At 36.4% G+C, this 12,310-nt stretch overlaps 1 protein-coding gene across 1 annotated transcript; it reads right to left on the bottom strand.

Moving 5' to 3' along the window:
* Positions 1-2,302: 2,302 nt before the first annotated feature.
* On the bottom strand, positions 2,303-4,215 carry LOC108463557 (pectate lyase). The gene is made up of 3 exons (XM_017763482.2): positions 3,157-4,215; positions 2,833-3,075; positions 2,303-2,736 (listed from the first exon to the last, which is right to left on the bottom strand). The coding sequence occupies exons 1-3, from the start codon at positions 4,015-4,017 to the stop codon at positions 2,512-2,514; spliced, it is 1,329 nt and encodes a 442-aa protein (XP_017618971.1). The 5' UTR covers positions 4,018-4,215; the 3' UTR covers positions 2,303-2,511.
* Positions 4,216-12,310: the final 8,095 nt, after the last annotated feature.

Raw genomic sequence — 12,310 nt, 5'->3', positions numbered from 1 at the left:
TTGTGAAACAGGGCCAGAACGGTTTCTGGATCCCCTGTTCCGACTTTGGAAAATCATTGTAAATTAACCAGAGATAATTAGGAGTCATGCCATATGTGTGTAGATTCCTCTCTGAGTCTAGTTTCTATAGAAACAAACAGCATCAGTATTGAAGCCCTGTACAGGGAGATATCCAATTCGTAACGCACAAAGGTCAGTGTAGTCGACCCCTGCAATAGGGGAGACTTTAACTAATAAACTGTACTAATTGGTCCGACCAAAAATTCTAGAAAAAAATATGTTGATGGACTTATGAGTCTAGTTTCAGGAAAAAATTACGAAACTGATTTTCGAGCTTTAAAACTCAAGATATGATTTTTGAAACGACAGTGATGCAGTAACCAGCTAGTCTGGAAAATTTTTATGGACTGTGAAAACAATTTAGCTGAGTTTGTGTGCACCTTGTGTTCGACTCCGGTAACAGGCTCGGGTACGGGGTGTTACACCGTCATTCCCTTTCGACATGGATTTACCGACACCTCTACTCTTTCGAGCAAATATGGCTTGCCATGGATCCTAAACCATGGCATGTAATCCATCGTGCACGCTAACTCTGGAACGACGATCGGTTCGCGAGTAGGTATATGATCATATCAATTTTCCCAAATTTTTATATATTCCGAGAAGAATACTGCCAATTTGTATTCGATTGTCGTAAGTCAATTTTGTGCTCATCATCGAGCACCTCAAGTGCCACGGGAATCAGTTGTCGGAATCCAAATTATCACAACACTCTATCCGTTTGGTGTATCTCAACAGTAGCATAGTTGACCAATGGAACCTTAACATGCCAAATGTTCGGATTTTGAAGGAATTCATCCAGAATTACTGCTCGAATTGCCGGATCCTCCTATTGTGTCCATTGAAACTATATGAACGTGATAAAAATATTAGTTATAAATACTAAATACTAGATATGAAAAGACTATGTTATGTATATACATTTTATTTAATACTTACATGCGCTTCCCACCGTTGGTCTAATAGAAATCGTATATTTCAAGAGCGGTAGGTATTCTAACATAACTTGCCGAATGGTTCCACCTAATTAAATAAAATTTTAGCATAAAAATATATTTTAAATCTATGTAATAATTGTAAAATCTAATATAAATTTTACTTAGTTATGAGTGAGAATGAATATGGGTGGTTCACTCAAATACGTAAAAATGAAAAGCAAAACCGAGCCCATGATTATAGTAGTGATATGCAACTTTCGATTTTGGCTTTATTTGGTTATGTCGCCCCACACATCTTCCGGTACAATGTTGTCAACAAGGTAGACCCCCAACTAAGTTCGCCAGTTGCTCTAAATCAATGAGTTTCAGTAGCTACCTCATATGTACGAGGTTTCATGACAAGTCCGGCATTAGATAACCTCCAATCATCTCAAGGATGTATGCCCCAACATATCGTATTCTTTCTACTTCAGTTAAATCATTCCTCGACTCTGGGAATGTGTCTTGCAAACAACCCATATCGATTCAACCTCCATAAATATTATCCAGAATCGCACCCAAAAGTTCGTAGCATTTGGCTTCCCAATCAGCAGATTGAACAAACGCGATGAGTGTAGACCCATCCATCGGCAATCCCAATTGTAACTGCACGTCCTCCAAAGTGATGTTACACTCTCCGCATGGAAGATGGAATGTGTGCGTCTCAGGTCTCCACCTCTCTATTAACACGCTGATGAGTTTCGGGTCCAACTTGCACCCCCAGCCTATATTGGCCACATGCCAAAAACCCACTTCCCTCAAGTAATTTTCTATCAACGATGATGGAGGACCAGACATATTACGGATATAATATTGTAACACCCAATCTACAAAATGTTATAAAAAATTATAAAATAAAAATTAATTAAAATTACATAAATGAAAAGATATTAAATAATATTCAATAATTAAAATTAACCCTTACCATTTTTATTTGTTCGACGGAGATATGTTAATGATCGAGACGAATTAATTCCCCAGCCATTGTTAACACGGTCAAATATTTTTGAAATTATAAAAAATAACACTAATTTAAAAAAATTAAAGGAAATAATTTAATTAAATAGAGCTTTGAGAAATTTAGGAGAGATTAGAGAGATTTTTGGTGAAATAATGCTTATGAAATGCAATGACAAATAATAAGTAAAAAATTAGGTGATAATATCATAGAGGTTATGTGATAATCTCAGTTTCTCAAAAATGATTATATATAAAATAATTATAGCTTTTATAAAATTAGTTAATTAAAAAATATTAGAATGAAATTATTTAGTTAGAAGAAGAGTGAATGAATGAATAAATGAAATTCTTGCGCCTCACAAAGGAAATGATGTATCAATATTAAATGATTAAGACTCCTTGCAAGGAGAATGAATACAATAAAGAAAGAAACATTTCCTCAATATCCCCAAGCATCTCGCTCATTTCTTGAAGTTGAAAAGCAGTTACATGATGAGAGTTAATTGCGAGTGGTCTAACAAGGCTTGTTTGGGCGGCACTCGAGTGTTCCTGACCACCTCACCAGGAGTGGCACCATGTGAGCCGGCTTATATGCTATCATCTTGTCCCCTCCGAATTTCTTGGCGGCCCTCGGGTCTCCTGATTGTGTGAAAATGGCACCGTTCAACATCAAATCACCCTCTGATCTCCAATCCCAGTTCTTCCACTCTTGTTCAGTTGCATATTCCCTCTTGCAAACCTTCACCCAAAACACCCACTCAAACATTATTAATATTACTTTACATGTGAACTTGAACTTACCTCCAAATTAACTCACAAGAATGGAATGGCTTACCTCTTTAGCTGCAATGTTACGTGGGGCTCTAAATCGGTTGCCATGGCTGATAATTGTAGGGTGACTGCTGCCTCCAATAGCGGACATGATCCAATGACGGTAATCGTTGTTCACAACATGGACGAAACCAAACCGGACCCTAGGCATCCTTTGTACCAAATTTTTACCGAAGTGGGTGAAAGCAACGGTGATTTGCATCTTCTCATCAGCACTGTAGCTGTCGCTTGCTCCAAACAGCATCACCTGAAGTGCAGCAGCCAAATATTTATTTGGATTGATTACAAAAAATAAAAAGGAGGGGGGTGGGGGGTTTGGATTGATTACATCGTTGTGGTCAGTGAAGTGGCAGTTGGAAATGGTAATGGCGGTAGAACCCTGAATAGCATCGATGATACCATCGGAGCACTTGTAAACGGAAAGGTGGTCAAGCCAAACGTTGGTTGCTCCGAAAAGGGAGATGCCATCACCATCGCTCCTTGTCCTCAACCCAAGGTGGTTCTCGCCATCCTTGATCTTGCCACCTTTGCTAGGGAAGATGTTATGGATATGGATGTTATGAATGATGACGTTCTTGGCAAACTGGATGGTAATACCAGCCCCATAAGCAATATGCACGTTGGCTCCCCTACCATCGATGGTTTTGTTGCTGGTCATAAGGAGCTCCTCTTTCAACCTAATAATCATCCCCCTAGCGAAAGTGATCCAAAGTGGGCGGTTCTGGATCACAGCATGACGCAAAGTTCCGCGACTTGGGTTAAGAACATCATCGGTAGGATCAGTGACAACGTAAATGGGTCCATCCTTTCCACCGGTAGTACCACGGCCAAATCCAAGTGCGCAATCAGCCAACTTTTTCCTGTTCTTTTCCCAGTTGCGGTCACATCGCCAGCATTGGTCGATAGGGTTGGTTGCTTCACAAGGACCTCCCTTACGCTTCTTCAACATCCTCCTTGTGGAATTGGTGCGAAACCCCATCAAGGTTCTGGCCACATGGTCGTTGAAATGCTGGGTGACTTCCTCTGGGTTAGGATTGTAAGCCTTCTCCAGGTTTTCTTTAGCTTGCAACTCCCTTTCCCTCCAATTGTCATCATATTCTGCGATGTGAGCCTCGAGGCTAGGGATTATAACCCCCAAGCACAGGAAATACAAAATCAAGCTAAAACTTCTATTTCCCACTCCGGCCATTGTTTCTTTTAGCTTCTTTCTGTGTTCGGATTTCCTATTCGATTCTGTTGGAGAAAAAAAATTATTAAAATGAATGGTTTCTTTCAAGGCCGAAGTCCTGCAAACTGTATGAATGATTTGCAAACAGGACTCGGACAAGAGGAGACAAGCCTCGCCAACAGGTTTAACTTAAGCTTGGTCTGCTTTGAAGAGTAAAGGATCATTGTATATATAGTACTGGGATTGCTTAAAATAAGCAACATACCTCCCTAATTTTAACCATTGCTCCCACTGCTTTTAGCCGCAACAATTACGGCGACCGTTGGAATACGAATTTTAGCTTTCTAAATTTCCCAATTAGGATAAACTTTGGTTTTTAAAATTCAAAATTCCTTTCATTAAGTTTGTTTATCTAATAAAATTTAGTTTTTTTTTTAATTTATATTTTGATTATAGCGGACTTGAATTTGGGTTTTGTTTGTTTTATTCAAAATAATTTCAGGAAAATAAACTGTTTTTCCTATAAAATTACTTACCCTTTTGAAAAATTAACTCATTTTTCGGAAAACAACTCCTTTCTAAATAATTTTAATTTCATAAAAAATTAACTTAAGTCAAACTTAATATTATTATATTAATAATACAAAAATGTCAATATTATTTAACATACATATTTAATTATATATATTTAATCATATAATAGTTTATTGATATAATTTATTATTTTAATAAATTATTTCATATTTCAATTTTATTTTAATAATACATTTTAAAAGCTTAATTTAATATAATATGTTGAAAAATAAAAGATTTGAGAAAGTATGTTGATTTCTCCTAAATTTACCGATCTACACTATTTTTGGAGAGATAAAAAAAGCGTCTAACGGTAACTTTTTCAATAGCAACAACCATAATATTTTCTATATAAACCCCTCCAAACTTCATTATTTTCAACCAAATACCCAATACTCAATACTCATTCTTCCATCCTATATTTTCAATCCTCAATTTTAATTTCTAATTTTCAATCATCAATCCTCAATTATTTTTTTTAATTTTTATTGAATTTTATTCTCTTGGATTTTATTTTATTCTTTATAATTTTTAAATGGAAAATCAACTTATTTATTTGAATGACAAGCATATCTCCGGCATTCAATTACAATGCTAAGAAAATTTATTAAATTATTTAATTTTAAATAGTTAATTATTATGTTGTTTAGATTATTAATTTTTATGTTTATATACTTAATCCGAAGATTAGATTTTGGAGACGTACATAAACAATTTAAGGGAATGTGCATCAGATGTCATTTATGGAGACTTGCGAGATGCAAGATTTTTATACGTGGCTCACATGCTCGGGGGTACTAAATTGGATCCCCATTTATTAGTGCTTTGGTCAAAAGATGGAGACTGGAGACACACACATTCCATCTTCCTTGCAGCGAGTGTATAATTATACTCCAGGACGTTAGTTTACAACTTGGTCTACCGGTCGATGGGGAAGTCATTACAGGGCCTGTTATTGGTGCTGATTGGAGGGCAACATGCAAGCAACTACTAGGGAAGGTGTCGAACAAGTTTAGGGGTAGCTAGATCGAGATAAGATCATTGGAGGACAACTTCCAAACTATCGAGGCTTTTGCGAGTGACATTGAAAAGGTACAATTTGTGCGTTCATTCATCTTAAGGTTGATCGGGGTATGCTAATACTAGATAAATCTTGCAATCTGGTACATTTAAGGAGGCTACTACTAGCCGACTTGAAAGAAGTCAGACGACTTGGTTGGAGATTAGCTGTGCTGGTGACATTGTACAGTGAAATGTGTTGCTGACGATACCCGAAAAGTTAAAATCAACGGTTGCATGCTCTTTCTTCAATCATGGACATGATATCGCCTATCATTTTTATGCCCCCTAGTGGAACTCCCTTACGAATTCCCACTCGTAATATGGTAAAATTCATTTGATAATATCATTACTATTTTTATTTTTCATTTTTTTAATTTTAAAATAACATATTATTTGAATAGGTGGAATAGCCCCGCAAGACAGTGGTATATCGGCCAACCTCGAGGATATTCGACTAGCTTTAGATCAACAAACCGAAGAGGAAGTTAGTTTATGAATTTCAAAGTTATATAGTATTTATTCTAGCACTTGAAATTAAATATTAGACACAAGATAAAAATTATAAATTCGTATTGCAGTTTGTATGGATGCTATATGCGGATTCGAGGATTCAGGCATGTGTCCCGGTCGAATTTTTAACCAATCACAACTTTTGGCATGTCAAAGTGTCATTGATCATTTTTGCAATGTTTGAGATGCATGAATCCGACCGAGTGATGCACCAGTTTGGGTGTATGCAACGTATTTCCCCACCACCCTAGGAGCTCAATAACCTACACAAGATTGACTTACTGGGGAGACTTGAGGAAGATTGGCCAACATTCTACAAGAAGTATATTGAGATGTTGTAGCGTATGTACAATTACTTGCCAACGCGTGAACCATTTCTCACACCGGAGTTGGCGACATTTGCGGATTACATGGATTGGTTCAAGTATAACGAAAAATTGTATCTATTGGCGACTTCATAAAGGTGTAAGAAACATTGTCGTAGGAGGCCAAGATGAGAGCCTATCAACCCTAGGTCGAGAGAAAAATGCTGCGACGGGATCAACATTTGCTTCATCTCCATCGGAGGAATCGATTGTCGTGTAACCACCCAATCAGTATAGTTCATTTATTGTTGGTTCTAACCCAATTTTTCTATCACAACAATCACAACATGTACTCTCATTTTATTTTACACAAACACCACAACACACACAATCATTTCCTGCATCAACACCTTCTCCAAGGATATATTTTGCACGAGCACCACCCACCGTATCATATTACATGTTGACCCCGCCAAAAACACTGATGCATACGGTATCACCGAAAATTCTCAAGTTCTATCTACAGCCGGGCCATGTGACACCATATAGTGACCCTTCGATAGTGTCGCAAACACCCCCAACATCATTGTTCTACCGAGGTGGGTCATTCTGGCAATTGTTGACTCAAATAGCGGGGATGTAGGATGGGTGGCTAAGGCATGGTCACAATCAACTACGGAGGAAGGAGGTGTAACACCCCGTACCCGAGACCGTTGCCGGAGATGGACACTAGGGGTTAACGGGCTTAATCCACTTATTTTCACAGTCCATTTGAAAATTTTCCAGACAAGCTGGTTACTGCGTCACTGTCTCCTTAAAAATCATATCTTGAGCTTCAAAACTCGAATACCAGTTTCGTAACTTTTTCCTGAAACTAGACTCATATGTTCATCTACAATTTGTTTTCTAGAATTTTTGGTCGAGCCAATTAGTACAGTTTATTAGTTAAAGTCTCCCCTGTTTTAGGGTTCGACTACATTGACCTTTGCGCATTACGACTTGGATATCTCCCTGTACAGGGTTTCAATACTGATGCCGTTTGTTTCTATAGAAACTAGACTCGAAAAGGAATCTATACATATATGGCATGACTTCTAATTATCTCTGGTTAATTTATAATGAATTTCCAAAGTCGGAACAGGGAATCCAGAAACCATTCTGGCCCTGTCTCACGAAAACTTAAATATCTCATAATATACTGTTCATATGATCGTTTCGTTACTTTCTTATGAAAATAGATTCATCAAGGTTCGATTACATAATTTATTCACTATTTAATTCCATTCCTACTATTTTTAGTGATTTTTCACATTCACATCACTGCTGCTATCAGCATCTATTTTTAAGGTAGACTTTACCTATTACATAGTTTCCATGATTCAACTAGCCCTTTAGCATATATAGCACAAAATATGATCATGATTAACCATTCCAACGGCTAATCATTCCCAAACATTTCCATACCTCTTAATGAACATCATACAAGACGATTATAATACTAAGCTTAAAGTGTATATAAGCCATTTTCGCATGGCTATCCAAATTTGTACAATACCGAAAGGTACATGACCAACATCAAAAAGGGTAGTCCTATACATGCCATTTCAAAGTTCAACCAAAAGTGTACCAAAAAGGGGCTTTGATAGTGTGGACGACTTCGACTTCAACAATCCCGAGTCCGATAGCTGACGAACCAAAATCTATAAAACAGAGATTCAAAGAACGGAGTAAGCATTTAATGCTTAGTAAGTTTTGAGCAATGGAATTAGGCTCAACGGAAGTATAGCATTCATATAACTAAACGGATAATTTCATATACACATATATTCTCAAAAATCAGTCCTACTTCACATTTCCAACCCTTATATTCATACATAAGGGATCAACTTAACCAAAACGGGAAGCTCCTTAATCGACTGAGCGAATACTATTTAAGAGGAATCAATTAATCCAATGCATGTACAACACATACCTCGTTGTTGAGTTTTTACGAGCGTATTAATTGAAATTATTACAACAAATCGCTCATTCCCAAATCACGTACCTTGAATTTAACGGATATAGCTACTCGCTCAAATGCCTTGGGACATAGCCCGATTAGAGTAACTCGCACAATTGCCTTGGGACTTAGCCCGGATTTAGTAACTTGCACAAATGCCTTCGGGACTTAGCCCGGATTTAGTAACTCGCACAAATGCCTTCGGGACTTGCCCGGAACTAGTCACTAGCGCAGATGCCTTCGGGACTTAGCCCGGTTATCTTCCAAATATTCATACACATATCAATAAATCATAACACATCTATATTTCATTTTCATAATTGGAGTTCAAACACACGTCACGTATTAAGCGATCCCATTTTCGGCTCCCTAGCCACATACAAACAGCATGGTTTAATTTGCTTTATGACACTATCTCTATGCACATACAGCTACCCGTCATACGTATAGACTAATTATCTCAACATATGATTCAAGTAGAATCATCATATCACCGCATATTTGTTATGCTCATACATCATGACTTAATCAAATCGGTAACTAAGTCTCGTTACTCGAAAACTTACCTCGGAGGTGGTCGAACAATTTCGGCGGCTATTCGATCACTTTTTCCTTTCCCTTATTCAACTGTGGTCCTCTAAGCTCTTGAGCTAATTCAAACAAATTTAACTTATTAAAGTCTCATTATGCTTGCTTATGGCCGAATATGACAAGGAGTTTGATAGGTCATATGGCCACCTTTAGCTCAAATACAAAATGGTCATAGGCATTTTTAATCACATTGAGCAATTTAGTACAATTAATCAAACATTTCCTCATGTGCACCTTTATGACCAAATACACACATCATTAACCTAATATCAATTAACTAAGCACTTAACAAATTCTCCTTGAGCCGATTGTCTAAGTCAAGATAGGATCATCATTATGCTTACCTATTGCCGAATGTACAACATCAATCTATGCATTCATTCGTGTGGCCGAACATGCATGTCTATGTTGAGGCCGATTGCATACTTAATACATTCTACAAGTATGGTCACTTGTATTGACCAAATACCATTTTGTTTCAAGTTCAAAACTTGGCTAATACGCATATATGCACTAGTAAAGCATCTTCTCCATTCCATCAACACATGCATTACTCATTAATATACAAAATTATATTCGGCCTTAGCACACATCTTGCTGGCCGAATTTTTCTCCATCTAGCAACATTTTATGTACTATACCGAACCAAAAAGATCAAACACCTAGCTTAATCATTTCCAAAACACTTAACCGCCCTTTGACCAAGACTTTGAACAAAGTCTATGTTCGGCTATCACACATATGGGCATTATTAGTTCAAAGTTTTAACAAGATTAATTTCTTTGATCTTAACCTAAATGACAACCCCCATTGTTCATCTAGATTTAGCATGAAACAAACACCAACCAAGAAAACAACACCCATGGCCAAGTATCATCTTCATCACATAGCAAGATTTAAACCATGGGCTAAGTAGAACTCAAACTAACATCAAAAATATGCATGAATCTCATGGAACAACATCAAACTTACCTTAACTTAGCTACAAGCATGGCGAATCTCTTCAATATTTCCTCCTTTCTTTCCTTTGAATTTCGGTCAAGAAGAATGAAAAGGATGGACACATTTTTTTCTTTGTTTTCATCATTTTCCTTTTTCCATTTCTTTATTACTAGCTTTTTATTTTATTGTTTCCTACATACCACATTAGCACACCATGCTTAAAATATGCTATGCCCCATAGCATGGCCGCCACTAGCTCAAATATTGGGCAATTTGACATGCAAACCCACCATTTCTATAACATGCATTAATAGGCCACTTTACATTTGCCTAGCACATTTCTAAATTTTCTCACATAAGTCCTATTTACTAAAATTCACCTACAATTAAACAAAATTCAAATATAAAATTTTCACACATGCATATATACATATAATAAGCATCAAATATGACAGCTAATTATTTTTATGACTCGGTTTTGTGGCCCCGAAATCACTTCCCGACTAGGGTCACATTAGGGCTGTCACAGGAGGTGAAGTCAGCGATCGACCATGACGTATACGTGAAGATAAAGCCAAAGTTGAGAAGGAGCTGCCAAACCAACTAGTGCGACAGAACCCTAGGTGTGCTTGACGCCAACCCGGTTGTAGCACACATTCGGGACACCGATGACTATGTTATTTTTTAATTTTGTAATTTTTTTGTATACTTTGTTTTACATCCCAAGTGTATACTTATTTACAATATATAGGACAAAGTTATTAAATTGGTTTGATTTGTACACAATCATATTGTGAGTTAAAAATTTACAATTATTTATGCTATTTTTTTTATTTTAGTTTTTTTTTGTTCATTTGTTAAGTACAATATTTTCAGAAAGCAAAAAATTGCCCAAAAGATTTGGAAAAAGGTTAAAACTTTGACTTGTGTATTGTAATGTATCTTATTTCAATACTAAATATTAACTTACACTTTACAGAAAAAATTAATGAATAAACAAATAAGTTAGTGTTTTCACTACATAAGTTACCATATAGTCATTAGCTTTTCTCCTCGATGCTTCCGGGTTGTGTGGACACATGTTGCGTGTGAATTTATAATGCGAATGTGCAAGTGTACACGTCGAATCATGTAATAAAGTGATGAGTGAGTATCATCTCCTCAGGGATTGAAATTGATTTTAAATAATTGGTTATGCTATTACTTATGAATTTACTAATTAAACTATGCAAAAGAAACAATTGATAAATTGATAAAAAGAATTAATGAATGGATTAATAAAATCAATTATGAATTAAAAAAATGCTAAGGCAATTGAAATGTTGTGGCAATTCTCAAAGAATATGTAGGGAGGATTTGTACTGTCAAATGATAAAAGTTGGAATTACTCAGGCTTTATTCTTATACCAACATAATGCCATGACAAAATCTTGACCATTCTACTACTTAGGGACTCACTACTACAGTCTGCTTCTTTCGTAAGCTAGATTTTGAGCTATCATTTTTAGTTTCTTTGCATGTCTACAGAACTCAAGAATGATACCAAGATTTTTTTTCCTTTCCCTGTACAGATTGCAACTTCTATGTCTAGTGTGCTGCAAATATCCTTCTGAATACTTGCTTGTATCAACAAATAATAATCCAATCTAATTAATCTATTCACAATTAAATCAGATCTACTAACATATCATACAATCATCTATGTCTAGACCTTGCATGCATGCATGCATTAAAAATATTCACAAATCGGATAAAACAATAATCTACTCAAAATCATATCATGACATTAAAGATAATAAAAATTCACCCAAACAATTCCAACCTAATGAGATTTAGCTCATGGGTTAGACATTCAAATCCAAAACAAAACCAGTCAACCTTATCATTCAATTTTTCGAATCACAAAGTTCAAATTAAAGGGTAAAGGCATAACTGTAGGAAGCTCTCGCTACTCCAATTTTCACTTTAATAATGAGATTTAATGCAAAATTCAGGGCAGATTCCTCTTCCTCTTCCTTGCGCCAGTGATTTTTCTTCTCTATAAGTTGTTACCCTCTCCTCTTTTTTTTAAGATTTCCACGAGAATCTGATGCAGAGAGAAAAACTGCTCTCCAATTCTTCTCTCTCCAAAAATCCTCTCTCTTTTCTTTTCTCTTTCCTCTTTTGTAGGGTAGGTCCCTCCTTCTCAGCACACGCCTTTCCTCCTTCTCAGCACACGCCTTTTGGTTCCTCTTTTTTAGGGTGGTTTATCTAGTACAAGTACAACTGGCTGAGAGTGACATGGACTGAGTATTGCGTTGATAAACCGTAATTTATACATATTTTTATCCTA

The sequence above is a fragment of the Gossypium arboreum genome, chromosome 13 (genome assembly GCF_025698485.1).
Source record: "Gossypium arboreum isolate Shixiya-1 chromosome 13, ASM2569848v2, whole genome shotgun sequence".
NCBI classification, from domain to species: Eukaryota; Viridiplantae; Streptophyta; class Magnoliopsida; order Malvales; family Malvaceae; genus Gossypium; species Gossypium arboreum.
Note: the sequence above shows the minus strand (reverse complement) of the source record. Positions and strands in the feature narration are given on the sequence as shown.